This window comes from Pezoporus wallicus, unplaced genomic scaffold (assembly GCF_028554395.1).
Source record: "Pezoporus wallicus isolate ANWC-B61680 ecotype Strahan unplaced genomic scaffold, APGP_CSIRO_Pwel_v1 contig_14401, whole genome shotgun sequence".
In the NCBI taxonomy this organism is placed as follows: domain Eukaryota; kingdom Metazoa; phylum Chordata; class Aves; order Psittaciformes; family Psittacidae; genus Pezoporus; species Pezoporus wallicus.
In genome coordinates, this window is record NW_026635392.1 from 1,396 (window position 1) to 17,110 (window position 15,715).

At 59.5% G+C, this 15,715-nt stretch overlaps 1 protein-coding gene across 1 annotated transcript; it reads right to left on the reverse strand.

The window, feature by feature from the left end:
• Window positions 1–801: 801 nt before the first annotated feature.
• Window positions 802–13,265, reverse strand: RASIP1 (Ras interacting protein 1; the record flags this gene model as incomplete). The annotated part of the gene is given in 9 exon segments (XM_057421704.1): window positions 802–1,004; window positions 1,007–1,162; window positions 2,137–2,284; window positions 6,270–6,436; window positions 7,604–7,850; window positions 9,800–9,909; window positions 10,767–10,909; window positions 11,266–11,303; window positions 12,675–13,265. Coding segments are annotated over 9 exon segments (1,803 nt in total), but the record flags the coding sequence as incomplete, so codon positions are not given.
• Window positions 13,266–15,715: the final 2,450 nt, after the last annotated feature.

Genomic DNA, 15,715 nt, shown 5'->3' on the forward strand with positions numbered 1-15,715 from the left:
GCGTGGCCTAGCGCTAAGCCGTGCCCCAAAAAAGGGCGGGAGTTAAGAACACCTTATATGGATGTCTGGTGGGTGTGGCCTATCGACCCCAAAGGGCGGGGCTTGAGAAGCTCCTTATATGGCGGTTTTGGGGGCGTAGCCTAACGCTAAACCACTCCCAATAGGGGCGGGTTTCTATTGGGGATTGCCTTCTGTGGGCGTGACCTAAATGCTAAGCTCCGCCCCTATTGGTTTTAAGCCCCACCCCTTATATGGTTTCAAGTGGGAGTGGCCTAGCGCGAAGCCTCGCCCAATAGGGGCGGTGCTTGAGGAGCTCCTTATAAGGAATAAAACAGAAGGCGTGGCCTCAACGCGAAGCCCCGCCCACGGCTCGCTCTGACCCCGCCTACAGGGGTTGCCTCCGGCTCCGCCCCCTCCGCGGAGGCTCCGCCCCTTCGCGCCAATAAAGGAGCCGCAGCCGCATGAATGGGAAAGAGAATGAATGGGAAAGGCATGAATGGGAAAGAGAATGAATGGGAAAGGCATGAATGGGAAAGAGAATGAATGGGAAAGAGAATGAATGGGAAAGAGAATGAATGGGAAAGAGAATGAATGGGAAAGAGAATGAATGGGAAAGAGAATGAATGGGAAAGAGAATGAACGGGAAAGAGAATGAATGGGAAAGAGAATGAATGGGAAAGAGAATGAATGGAAGATCACGTGGGGAAAAGGTGGGGGCGTGGCATCCCGAAGCCACGCCCACAGAGGCAACACCCCCGGCCCCATTCATCCCCTTTGGGTCACACAGGACACGTGTGAGCTTTAATGGGAGCATGGCACGGGGGGGGGGTTTCTTTGGGTGCCCCCCATGGATCCATAGGGTGCCGGGGATGGGGTGGGTGGGGGGGTCCCTATGGAGCCCCCTCCCGGGGCAGCCCCCGTTGGTTGGCAGGGACCTCATCCTGCTCCAGGTCCCGGAGCAGGCGGCGCACGCGGCACAGGGCCTGCAGGAGCCCCCCCTCCTCGTCGGGAACCCCCCCTTTGTCCTCGGGGACCCCCCCTTTGTCCTCGGGGCTCCCCCCTCTGCTCTCGTCATCGGCGTCCCCCCCCCCCGCCCGCAGCAGGAAGCCCCGGCTGGGCAGCAGCAGGGGGGGGTGCTCGGAGAAGCTCTCGAAGATGTCACCTGGGGGGGGGACACACATGGGTATGGGGGGGCAATGGGGATAATGGGGGGCAAGGAGGGCAATGGAGGGCAATGGGGACAATGGGGGGGCACTGGGGACAATGGGGGGACAGTGGGGACAGCTGGAAGGGGCAATGGGGAGAATGGGGGGGCAAGAGGGACACGTGGGGGGGGCAATGGGGACAAAGGGGACACGTGGGGGGGCAATGGGGACAACGAGGGGGCAATGGGGACAATGGGGCAATGGGGTCACGTGGGGAGGTAATGGGGGGAATAGGGACATGTGGGGGGCAATGGGGATACAAGGGCAGCAATGGGGACAATGAGGGAGCAATGGGGACACGTGGGGGGGCAATGGAGACAATGTGGTGGGCAATGGGGACAGGTGGGGGGGCAATGGGGAGAAGGGGGTGCAATGGGGCACAAGGTGGGCAATGGGGACATTGAGGGGGGCAATGGGGATACAAAGGGGGGCAATGGGGACAATGGGGGGACAAGGGGGGGCAATGGGAACAATGGAGGGGGCAATGGAGATACCAATGGGGACAATGGGGGGGCAATGGGGACACAGGGGGGGCAATGGGGACAATGGGGGGCAATGGGGACACAACGGGGGGCAAGAGGGAGAATGGGGGGCAATGGGGACAATGGGGGGCAACGAGGGGACAATGGGCAATGGAGGGGCAATGGGGCACAAGGGGGAGCAACGGGGAGAATGGGGGGCAATGGGGATACAAGGGGGGCAATGAGGGGCCAATGGGGACATGGGGGGGGGAATGGGGATAATGGCGGGGCAATGGGGACAATGGGAAGGCAATAGGGACACATGGGGGGCAATGGGGACACATGGGGAGCAATGGGGACACAAGGGGAGGGCAATGGGGGGGCAATGGGGACACAAGGGTGGGGCAATGGGGGGGCAATGGGGACACATGGGGGGCAATGGGGACGGGGGGGGGGGGGGGGGCACTGACCTGCAGTGACCTGGTCGCGCTCCTCGGGGGCGGGGCTCCAGGCGGGGGGCGGGGCCTGCCCCCCCCCAAGCTGGTAATGGCTCAGGATGTGGTGGAGCTGAGCCGGGCTCAGCGCCGGGAACTCGGCCCGGAGCCGGGCCCACGTCATCTGCAGGGAGGGAGATACCCCCCATTGAACCCCACTGAACCCCACTGAACCCCACTGAACCCCACTGAAACCCATTGAACCCCACTGAACACCATTGAACACCATTGAACCCCACTGAACCCCATTGAATCCCATTGAACACCATTGAACCCCACTGAACCCCACTGAACCCCATTGAATCCCATTGAACCCCACTGAACACCATTGAACCCCACTGAACACCATTGAACACCATTGAACCCCACTGAACCCCACTGAACCCACTGAACCCCACTGAACCCACTGAACCCCATTGAACACCATTGAACACCACTGAACACCACTGAACCCCATTGAATCCCATTGAACCCCACTGAACCCCACAACCCCATTGAACACCACTGAACACCACTGAACACCATTGAACCCCATTGAATCCCACTGAACCCCATTGAACCCCACTGAACCCCATTGAACACCATTGAACACCACTGAACACCATTGAACCCCATTGAATCCCATTGAACCCCATTGACTCCCATTGAACACCACTGAACCCCATTGAAGCCCACTGAATCCCATTGAACCCCATTGAATCCCACTGAACCCCACTGAACACCATTGAACACCATTGAACACCATTGAACCCCACTGAACCCCATTGAACCCCATTAAACCCCACTGAACCCCATTGAACCCCAATGAACCCCATTGAACCCCACTGAACACCATTGAACACCATTGAACCCCACTGAACCCCATTGAACCCCATTGAACACCACTGAACCCCACTGAACCCCACTGAACCCCACTGAATCCCATTGAACCCCACCGAACCCCACTGAACACCATTGAACACCACTGAACCCCACTGAACCCCACTGAACCCACTGAACCCCACTGAACACCATTGAACACCACTGAACACCACTGAACCCCATTGAATCCCATTGAACCCACTGAACCCCATTGAACCCCACAACCCCATTGAACACCACTGAACACCACTGAACACCATTGAACCCCATTGAATCCCATTGAACCCCATTGAACCCCATTGAACCCCACTGAACCCCATTGAACACCATTGAAAACCACTGAACACCATTGAACCCCATTGAATCCCATTGAACCCCATTGACTCCCATTGAACACCACTGAACCCCATTGAACCCCACTGAATCCCACTGAACCCCATTGAACACCATTGAACACCACTGAACCCCACAGAGTCCCACTGAACCCCATTGAGTCCCACTGAACCCCATTGAACCCCACTGAACCCCATTGAAGCCCATTGAGTCCCATTGACTCCCATTGAACCCCATTGACTCCCACTGATTCCCACTGAACCCCATTGAACCCCACTGATTCCCAGTGTATCCCATTGACTCCCATTGACTCCCATCCCATTCCCATTGATTCCCATTGACTCCCATCCCATTCCCAGTGCCTCCCAGTGCATCCCAGTGCATCCCCACCTTGCTGAGGCAGGGTATCCCATTGACTCCCATTGAGTCCCAATGTATCCCATTGACTCCCATTGAACCCCATTGACTCCCATTGAGTACCAGTGTATCCCATTGATTCCCACTGAGTCCCACTGAACCCCATTGAACCCCATTGACTCCCACCGCATTCCCAGTGTATCCCAGCTCATTCCCACCTTGCTCAGGCAGGCTCTAAGGGTGCAGAGCAGGTTGGAGGCTGCCCCCCACTAACTCCCATTGAACCCCATTGACTCCCACTGAACCCCATTGACTCCCATTGACTCCCAGTATATCCCATCACATTATCATTGACTCCCAGTGTATCCCAGTGCATCCCAGTGCATCCCCACCTTGCTGAGGCAGGCCCTGAGGGTGCAGAGCAGGTTGGAGGCTGCCCCCAATTGACTCCCATTGAACCCCATTGATTCCCATTGAACCCCATTGATTCCCATTGACTCCCATCCCATTCCCATTGACTCCCAGTGTACCCCAGTGCATCCCCATTGATTCCCATTGAACCCCATTGATTCCCATTGACTCCCATCCCATTCCCATTGACTCCCAGTGTACCCCAGTGCATCCCCACCTTGCTGAGGCAGGCCCTGGGGGTGCAGAGCAGGTTGGAGGCTGTCCCCCATTGACTCCCATTGACTCCCACTGACTCCCATCCCATTCCCATTGACTCCCAGTCCATTCCCAGTGCATCCCAGTGCATCCCCACCTTGCTGAGGCAGGCCCTGGGGGTGCAGAACAGGTTGGAGGCTGGCCCCCATTGACTCCCATTGACTCCAGTGCATCCCCACCTTGCTGAGGCATTGACTCCTCCCACTGACTCCCATTGACTCCCATCCCATTCCCATTGACTCCCAGTGTATCCCAGTGCATCCCCACCTTGCTGAGGCAGGCCCTGGGGGTGCAGAGCAGGTTGGAGGCTGTCCCCCATTGACTCCCATTGACTCCCACTGACTCCCACTGACTCCCATCCCATTCCCATTGACTCCCAGTGTACCCCAGTGCATCCCCACCTTGCTGAGGCAGGCCCTGGGGGTGCAGAGCAGGTTGGAGGCTGCCCCCCCATTGACTCCCATTGACTCCCACTGACTCCCATCCCATTCCCATTGACTCCCAGTCCATTCCCAGTGCATCCCAGTGCATCCCCACCTTGCTGAGGCAGGCCCTGGGGGTGCAGAACAGGTTGGAGGCTGGCCCCCATTGACTCCCATTGACTCCCATTGACTCCCACTGACTCCCATTGACTCCCATCCCATTCCCATTGACTCCCAGTGTATCCCAGTGCATCCCCACCTTGCTGAGGCAGGCCCTGGGGGTGCAGAACAGGTTGGAGGCTGGCCCCCATTGACTCCCATTGACTCCCACTGACTCCCACTGACTCCCATCCCATTCCCATTGACTCCCAGTGTATCCCAGTGCATCCCCACCTTGCTGAGGCAGGCCCTGGGGGTGCAGAGCAGGTTGGAGGCTGCCCCCCCATTGACTCCCATTGACTCCCACTGACTCCCATCCCATTCCCATTGACTCCCAGTCCATTCCCAGTGCATCCCAGTGCATCCCCACCTTGCTGAGGCAGGCCCTGGGGGTGCAGAACAGGTTGGAGGCTGGCCCCCATTGACTCCCATTGACTCCCATTGACTCCCACTGACTCCCATTGACTCCCATCCCATTCCCATTGACTCCCAGTGTATCCCAGTGCATCCCCACCTTGCTGAGGCAGGCCCTGGGGGTGCAGAACAGGTTGGAGGCTGGCCCCCATTGACTCCCATTGACTCCCACTGACTCCCACTGACTCCCATCCCATTCCCATTGACTCCCAGTGTATCCCAGTGCATCCCCACCTTGCTGAGGCAGGCCCTGGGGGTGCAGAGCAGGTTGGAGGCTGGCCCCCATTGACTCCCATTGACTCCCACTGACTCCCACTGACTCCCATCCCATTCCCATTGACTCCCAGTGTATCCCAGTGCATCCCCACCTTGCTGAGGCAGGCCCTGGGGGTGCAGAGCAGGTTGGAGGCTGCCCCCCATTGACTCCCACTGACTCCCATTGACTCCCATCCCATTCCCATTGAACCCCATTGACTCCCATCCCATTCCCATTGACTCCCATTGACTCCCAGTCCATTCCCAGTGTATCCCAGTGCATCCCCACCTTGCTGAGGCAGGCCCTGGGGGTGCAGAGCAGGTTGGAGGCTGCCCCCCCATTGACTCCCATTGACTCCCATTGACTCCCATCCCATTCCCATTGAACCCCATTGACTCCCATCCCATTCCCATTGACTCCCATTGACTCCCAGTCCATTCCCAGTGTATCCCAGTGCATCCCCACCTTGCTGAGGCAGGCCCTGGGGGTGCAGAGCAGGTTGGAGGCTGCCCCCCATTGACTCCCACTGACCCCCATTGACTCCCATCCCATTCCCATTGAACCCCATTGACTCCCATCCCATTCCCATTGACTCCCATTGACTCCCAGTCCATTCCCAGTGTATCCCAGTGCATCCCCACCTTGCTGAGGCAGGCCCTGGGGGTGCAGAGCAGGTTGGAGGCTGCCGAAAGCTTCTGGAAGAACTCGGAGGCGACGTCGCCCAGCCCCATTGCGGCCACAGAGTCCAGCACCAGGTCCAGAGTGGTGCGGAGCCGCACGGCGCGGCCCCACTGGAACAGGGCGCCCCCTGCAGGGGAGGACTGAGGCTCAGCGGGGGGGGAAGGGGAGGAGCTATGGGGAGGAGCCACTCCCTAGAGCCCCCATAGCCCCTATAAGCCCTATAGCCCCTATACCCCCTATAGCCCTTATGGCCCCCATACACCCTAGAGTCCCCATAGCCACTATAGCTCCTGTAGCCCCATACCCCCTATAGCCCCTACAGCTCAATACCCCCTTTAGCTGCCATACCCCCTATAGCCCCTATGCCCCCATAGCTCCTATAGTACCTATAGCCCCTATAGCCCCCATAACCCCCACACCCCCTATACCCCCATACCCCCTATACACCCCCACAACCCCCACACCCCCCACATCCCCTATAGGGCCCTCACCTCTCTCCATGAGGGAGTTGAACAGGGATGCGTTGCAGAAGAAGACCCACATCCCTCACCCCCATACCCCCATAGACCCCACACCCCCCACACCCCCTATAGGGCCCTCACCTCTCTCCATGAGGGAGTTGAACAGGGATGCGTTGCAGAAGAAGACCCACATCCCTCACCCCCATATCCCCCATACCCCCATAGACCCCATACCCCCCAAACCCCCCCCACCCCCCACATCCCCTATAGGGACCTCACCTCTCTCCATGAGGGAGTTGAACAGGGATGCGTTGCAGAAGAAGACCCACATCCCTCACCCCCATACCCCCCATAGACCCCATACCCCCATAGACCCCACATCCCCCACACCCCCTATAGGGACCTCACCTCTCTCCATGAGGGAGTTGAACAGGGATGCGTTGCAGAAGAAGACCCACATCCCTCACCCCCATACCCCCATAGACCCCCACCCCCCCACCCCCTATAGGGCCCTCACCTCTCTCCATGAGGGAGTTGAACAGGGATGCGTTGCAGAAGAAGACCCACATCCCTCACCCCCATATCCCCCATCCCCCCATAGACCCCATACCCCCCAAACCCCCCCCACCCCCCACATCCCCTATAGGGCCCTCACCTGTCTCCATGAGGGAGTTGAACAGGGATGCGTTGCAGAAGAAGAACCACATCCCTCACCCCCATACCCTCATAGACCCACCCCATAGACCCCATACCCCCCTCACCCCCATACCCCCCATACCCCCATAGACCCCATAACCCTCAAACCCCCCCCACATCCCCTATAGGGCCCTCACCTCTCTCCATGAGGGAGTTGAACAGGGATGCGTTGCAGAAGAAGAAGAGGTACCCGAAGGTCTGGGACACGAGGTCGGGGTGCAGGCGGCAGCCCCGGCTCAGCTCCAGCGCGCTCTGGAACACCCCCAGTGTGGGGCTCACCCCATCGGGGACGCGCAGCGGCTCCGGGCCCGGGCCCGCGCCCGCCTCCAGCGGCGCCGCGAACGGGTTCGCCTCCAGCAGCGCCGGCAGCGTCGCGTAAAGGCGCTGGGGGGCGATAGGGAGCGATAAGGAGCGATAGGGGGGGCGGTAGGGAGAGATAGGGGGCCATGGGGGGGGGGGATAGCGATTGAGGGGGCGATAGGAAGCGATAGGCAGCGATAGGGGGGCGATAGAGAGCGATGGGGGGCGATAGGGAGCGATGGGTGGGCGATAGCAATGGGGGGTGATAGAGAGCGATGAGGGAGCAATAGAGAGCGATGGGGGGACGATAGCGATTGGTGGGGGGCGATAGAGAGCGATGGGGGGGCGATAGGGAGCGATGGGGGGCGATAGGGAGTGATAGGGGGTGATAGAGAGAGATGGGGGGCGATAGAGAGTGATGGGGGGCGATAGGGCGTGATGGGGGGCGATAGGGAGCGATGGGGGGGCGATAGGGAGTGATGGGGGGCGATAGGGAGCGATGGGGGGGCGATATCGATTGGTGGGGGGCGATAGAGAGTGATGGGGGGCGATAGGGAGCGATGGGGGGGTGATAGGGAGCGATGGGGGGCGATAGAGAGCAATGGGGGGCGATAGGGAGTGATGGGGGGCGATAGGGAGCGATGGGGGGGCGATAGGGAGCGATGTGGGGGCGATATCGATTGGTGGGGGGCGATAGAGAGCGATGGGGGGCGATAGGGAGCGATGAGGGGGCGATAGGGAGCGATGGGGGGGCGATAGGGAGCGATGGGGGGCGATAGGGAGCGATGGGGGGGCGATATCGATTGGTGGGGGGCGATAGGGAGCGATGGGGGGCTATAGAGATCAATGGGGGGGCGATAGGGAGTGATAGGGAGCAATGGGGGGTGATAGGGAGTGATGGGGGGCAATAGGGAGGGATGGGGGCATGATAGCGATGGGGGGGCAACGGGAGGGCGATAGGGAGCGATGGGGGGGCAATAGTGATGGGGGGTGATAGAGAGCAATGGGGGGGCAATAGGGAGCAATGGGGGGCGATAGTGAATGATAGGGTGCGATGGGGGGGCGCTGGGGCTATGGGGGCAGTTTAGGGCAGTTTTGGGTCAGTTTAGTGCAATTTTGGGCCCGTTTGGGGTCAGTTTGGTGCAGTTTTGGGTCACTTTGGGTCTGTTTGGCTCGGTTTTGGGTCAGTTTGGCTCAGTTTTGGGTCACTTTGGGTCAGTTTGGCTCAGTTTTGGCTCAGTTTTGGGTCAGTTTTGGGTCAGTTTGGCTCAGTTTTGGGTCAGTTTGGCTCAGTTTGGCTCAGTTTTGGGTCAGTTTGGCTATTTTGGGTCACTTTGGGTCAGTTTGGCTCAGTCTGGCTCAATTTTGGGTCAGTTTGGCTCAGTTTTGGGTCAGTTTGGCTCAGTTTGGCTCAGTTTTGGGTCAGTTTGGCTCCGTTTTGGGTCAGTTTAGGGTCAGTTTGGCTCAGTTTGGGTCAGTTTTGGCTCAGTCTGGCTCAGTTTTGGGTCACTTTAGGCCAGTCTGAGTCAGTTGGGTGCAGTTTTGGGTCTGTTTGTCTCAGTTTTGGTCAGTTTGGTGCAGTTTTGGGTTTGTTTGGCTCAGTTTGGGTCTGTTTGGCTCAGTTTGGGTCCATTTGGTGCAGTTTTGGGTCCGTTTGGTGCAGTTTTGGGTCTGTTTGGCTCAGTTTAGGTCAGCTTTGGCTCAGGTTTGGGTCAGTTTTGGGTCCGTTTGGCTCCGTTTTGGCTCACCTTGGTCAGGTAATAGACTCACATTGGGTCAGTTTTGAGTCCGTTTGGCTCGGTTTTGGGTCAGTTTTGGGTCAGTTTTGGGTCAGTTTTGGCTCCGTTTTGCATCTGTTCGGCTCAGTTTTGGGTCAGTTTGGCTCGGTTTTGGCTCAGTTTGGCTCAGTTTGGCTCAGTTTTGGCTCAGTTTGGGTCACTTTGGCTCAGTTCTGGGTCAGTTTGGCTCCGTTTTGGGTCACTTTGGGTCTGTTCGGCTCAGTTTTGGGTCCGTTTGGCTCCGTTTTGGCTCACCTTGGTCAGGTAATAGACGGTCTGCTGGAAGGTGGACATGATGACCTCATCCAGGACGCCCATGGCCTCATCGCACGTCTCCAGGTCCCTGCTGAGCTCCGGGCAGGGCCCTGTGGAAGCACCCAATCAGCACCCGTGCTCCATGGATGCACCCAATCAGCACCCGTGCTCCATGGATGCACCCAATCAGCGCCCGCGCTCCATGGATGCACCCAATCAGCGCCTGCGCTCCAAGGATGCACCCAATCAGCGCCCGTGCTCCATGGATGCACCCAATCAGATGCACCCAATCAGCACTTGCGCTGCATGGATGCACCCAATCAGATGCACCCAATCAGCGCCCGCGCTCCGTGGATGCACCCAATCAGCGCCCACGCTCCATGGATGCACCCAATCAGCACCCGCGCTCCAAGGATGCACCCAATCAGATACACACAATCAGGACCTGTGCTCCACGGATGCACCCAATCAGCGCCCGCGCTCCATGGATGCACCCAATTGGATGCACCCAATCAGATGCACCCAACCAGATGCACCCAATCAGGACCTGTACTCCATGGATGCACCCAATCAGATGAACCAATCAGTGCCTGCGCTCCATGGATGCACCCAATTGGATGCACCCAATCAGCGCCCACACTCCATGGATTCACCCAATTGGATGCACCCAATCAGATGCACCCAACCAGATGCACCCAATCAGGACCTGTGCTCCATGGATGCACCCAATCAGCGCCCGCGCTCCATGGATGCACCCAATTGGATGCACCCAATCAGCGCCCGCGCTCCATGGATGCACCCAATCGGATGCACCCATCAGCACCTGCGCTGCATGGATGCACCCAATCAGGACCTGCGCTCCATGGATGCACCCAATCAGAGCCCTGCATTGGGGGGGGGGGGGGGGGGGAACAGCTCCCATCCCCACCCCACGGCCTAGCCCCACACTTGGGGGGCTGGGGCTCACCCTCCAGCTCCAGCTCCTTCTCCAGCTCCAGCACCCGGGCCTGGGCCAGGTTCAGCAGCTCCGTGGCGTTGGCCAACCACAGCGTGAGCGGGCGCAGGTCGGGGCCCAGCACCTCCGGCCCCTGCGCTGAGGGGTCCCCATCGCTGCGGGACAGGGGCACCCCCAGAGGGGTCAGCAATGGGGACCCCCATGGATGGGGATGGGGGCACCCCAATAGGGGTCAGCAATGGGGACCCCATGGATGGGGATGGGGGCACCCCCATAGAGGGCAGCAATGAGGATGCCCATGGATGGGGATGGGGGCACCCCCATGGATGGGGATAGGGGCACCCCCATGGGGGTCAGCATTGGGGACCCCATGGATGGGGTTGAGGAGACCCCCATAGGGGACAGCATTGGGGACCCCATGGATGGGGGCACCCCCATAGGGATCAGCACTGGAGATCCCCATGGATGGGGATGGGGGGACCCCCATGGATGGGGTTTGGGGGTCACTCACTTCTCCGGCTGCCGGTCCCCAATCTCCTTGATCTTCTCCTGCAGGAACATTCCAAGGTGACCCCAAGGGGTCCCCATCCCATGGTCCCCATCCCATTACCCTCATAGCCCCCCATGTCCCTCATCCCTTAACCCCATATCTCGCCATGTCCCCTACGTCCTCCCATGTCCCCCCATGTCTCCCTCTTCCCACATCCTGTTCCACCATGTTCCCCTACATTCCCATGTCGCCCATGTCCTGCATCCCATGTCCCAGATATCCCATATCCCAGTGTCCCCATATCCCTCATCCCATCCCCCATACCCCATCCTATACCCATACCTCATACCCATATCCATTCCCATATCCCACAAACATATCCCATACACATATCCTATACGCGTATCATATATGCATATCCATCCCAATCCCTATACCCCATACCCATACTCATACCCCGTACCCATATCCCATACCCATATCCCGTACCCATATCCCATACCCATATCCTATACCCATATCCCGTACCCATATCCCATACCCATATCCATACCCATATCCCATCACCCATACCCATATCCCATACCCCATTCCCATATCCATTCCCATATCCAATACCCATACCCATAACCACTCCCATATCCATACCCATATCCAATACCCCATACCCATATCCATTCCCATACCCCACAAACATATCCCATACCCCATACCCATATCCATTCCCGTATTCCATACCCATATCCATTCCCATACCCAATACCCATATCACATACCCCATACCCATATCCATTCCCATACCCAATACCCATATCCCATACCCATATCCATACCCATATCCTATACCCCATACCCATACCCCATACACATACCCATATCTATTCCCATATCCCATACCCCATACCCGTATCCATACCCATATCCCATACCCCATACCCCATACCCATATCCATACAAATATCCCATACCCCATACCCCATTCCCATACCCCACACCCATATCCCATACCCCACACCCATATCCCATACCTATATCCATTCCCATATCCCATACCCATACCCCATACCCATATCAATACCCATATCCCATACCCATACCCCATTCACATACCCCACGCCCATATCCCATACCTATATCCATTCCCATATCCCATACCCATACCCCATACCCATATCCCATACCCCATACCCATACCCCATTCCCATACCCCATACCCCATACCCATATCCCATACCCCATACCCATACCCCATTCCCATACCCCATACCCATATCCCATACCCCATACCCATTCCCATACCCCATACCCCATACCCATATCCCATACCTCATACCCATACCCCATACCCATACCCCATACCCATACCCATACCCATTCCCATATCCTATACCCACATCCCATACCCCCACCCCACCCATTCCCCCCCATACCCAGACTTCCTCCTTCACCAGCCCCGCGATCCTCGTCAGCAGCTGCGGGAGGTGCTGGGGGGGGAACGCGCTCCAGGCGTGCTCCAGGCACAGCCCCAGCAGGAACGCGGGGGCCAGGACCCCCATCCCCTGCGGGGTCCCCCCCGCACCCCACGGCTCCCGCACGATCTCCCGCAGGAGCCGCTCCTCGTGTTCCGCCCGGTACCGCAGCGCCTCCCTCCGGCCCCTGCCGGTACTGCAGCCCTCGCAGCGCAGCGCCGGCAGCCAGGGGGGGCTCTGCTCTTCGGGACCCCCCCCCCGGGGGTCCTTATAGAGCAAGAGGAAGTGCTGCCCCAGCCCCAATAGGTCCCCGGGGTTCAATGGGGCCCGGCGGAACAAAGGGACCCCGTTATGGGTCACCGGCGCCCCCCGGTACGGCCGCACGGTGGCGGGGGCCCCCGGGGGGGCCCGCACGAGGCAGTGGCGGGGGAGGATGTCCGGGGCGTTGAGGAAGGTGTCAATGGAAGGGGGGGAGCCCTGGGGGGGGCGTTCGGGGGGGCCCCGGCGCCCGAAGATGTGCTGGGAACGAGTCATGACGTAGAGCACGAAGTCCTGCGGGGGGGGGGGAACAAAGGGGTTGGGGGGGGCACTTAGGGGGTGGGGAGGGAGGGAATGGGAAGGGGGGGGCTATGGGGTGAGGATGGAGGGGGTATGGAAAGATGGGGGGGTGGGGGCTAAGGAATGGGGGGGGTTGGGGACATGGATATGGGGGGGAAGAGGGGTCAGTGGGGGGCACGGACAAAGGGGTCAATGGGGGGCATGGGGAGAGGGGTCAGTGAGGGGGCATGGGAAGAGGGGTTAATGGGGGGCATGGGAAAAGGGGTCAATGGGGGGGCATGGGAAGAGGGTTCAATGGGGGGCATGGGAAGAGGGGTCAATGGGGGGGCATGGGAAGAGGGCTCAATGGGGGAGCATGGGAAGAGGGGTCAAAGGGGGGCATGGGAAAAGAGTTCAGTGGGGAGGCATGGGAAAAGGGGTCAATGGGGGGGGCATGGGGACAGGGTTCAATGGTGGGGGCATGGGAAGATGGAACATTGGGGGGGCATGGGAAAAGGGGTCAATGGGGGGGCATGGGAAAAGGGGTCAATGGGGGGCATGGGAAAAGGGGTCAATGGGGGGGCATGGGAAAAGGGGTCAATGGGGGGCATGGGAAGAGGGCTCAATGGGGGGCATGGGAAAAGGGTTCAGTGGGGGGGCATGGGAAGACGGAACATTGGGGGGGCATGGGAAAAGGGGACAATGGGGGGGCATGGGAAAAGGGGTCAATGGGGGGCATGGGAAGAGGGCTCAATGGGGGGGGCATGGGAAAAGGGGTCAATGGGGGGCATGGGAAGTGGGCTCAATGGGGGGCATGGAAAAGGGGTCAATGGGGGGGCATGGGAAGAGGGGTCAATGGGGGGGCATGGGAAAAGGGGTCATGGGGGGCATGGGAAGAGGGCTCAATGGGGGGCATGGGAAAAGGGTTCAGTGGGGGGGCATGGGAAGATGGAACATGGGGGGGCATGGGGGGGGTCAATGGGGGGGATGGGAAAAGGGGTCATGGGGGGCATGGGGAGGGCTCATGGGGGGGGAAAAGGGGTCAATGGGGGGGGGCATGGGAAAAGGGGTCAATGGGGGGCATGGGAAGAGGGCTCAATGGGGGGCATGGGAAAAGGGTTCAGTGGGGGGGCATGGGAAGACGGAACATTGGGGGGCATGGGAAAAGGGGACAATGGGGGGCATGGGAAAAGGGGTCAATGGGGGGCATGGGAAGAGGGCTCAATGGGGGGGCATGGGAAAAGGGGTCAATGGGGGGCATGGGAAGTGGGCTCAAGGGGGGGCATGGGAAAAGGGGTCAATGGGGGGGCATGGGAAAAGGGGTCAATGGGGGGTGCATGGGAAAAGGGGTCAATGGGGGGCATGGGAAGAGGGTTCAATGGGGGGCATGGGAAAAGGGGTCAATGGGGGGGCATGGGAAGAGGGCTCAATGGGGGGCATGGGAAAAGGGTTCAGTGGGGGGGCATGGGAAGACGGAACATTGGGGGGGCATGGGAAAAGGGGTCAATGGGGGGGGCATGGGAAAAGGGGTCAATGGGGGGCATGGGAAGAGGGCTCAATGGGGGGGGCATGGGAAAAGGGGTCAATGGGGGGGGCATGGGAAAAGGGGTCAATGGGGGGCATGGGAAAAGGGTTCAGTGGGGGGCATGGGAAGATGGAACATTGGGGGGGGCATGGGAAAAGGGGTCAATGGGGGGGCATGGGAAAAGGGGTCAATGGGGGGCATGGGAAGAGGGCTCAATGGGGGGCATGGGAAAAGGGGTCAATGGGGGGTGCATGGGAAAAGGGGTCAATGGGGGGCATGGGAAGAGGGTTCAATGGGGGGCATGGGAAAAGGGGTCAATGGGGGGGCATGGGAAAAGGGCTCAATGGGGGGCATGGGAAAAGGGTTCAGTGGGGGGGCATGGGAAGAGGGAACAATGGGGGGGGCCGGGGAAAAGGGGTCAATGGGGGGCATGGGAAGAGGGTTCAATGGGGGGCATGGGAAAAGGGGTCAATGGGGGGGCATGGGAAAAGGGGTCAATGGGGGGCATGGGAAGAGGGCTCAATGGGGGGCATGGGAAAAGGGGTCAATGGGGGGTGCATGGGAAAAGGGGTCAATGGGGGGCATGGGAAAAGGGGTCAATGGGGGGCATGGGAAGAGGGCTCAATGGGGGGGGCATGGGAAAAGGGGTCAATGGGGGGCATGGGAAGAGGGCTCAATGGGGGGCATGGGAAAAGGGGTCAATGGGGGGCATGGGAAAAGGGTTCAGTGGGGGGGCATGGGAAGAGGGGTCAATGGGGGGGCATGGGAAAATGGGTCAATGGGGGGGGCATGGGAAAAGGGGTCAATGGGGGGCATGGGAAGAGGGCTCAATGGGGGGCATGGGAAAAGGGTTCAGTGGGGGGGCATGGGAAGATGGAACATTGGGGGGGGCATGGGAAAAGGGGTCAATGGGGGGGCATGGGAAGAGGGGTCAATGGGG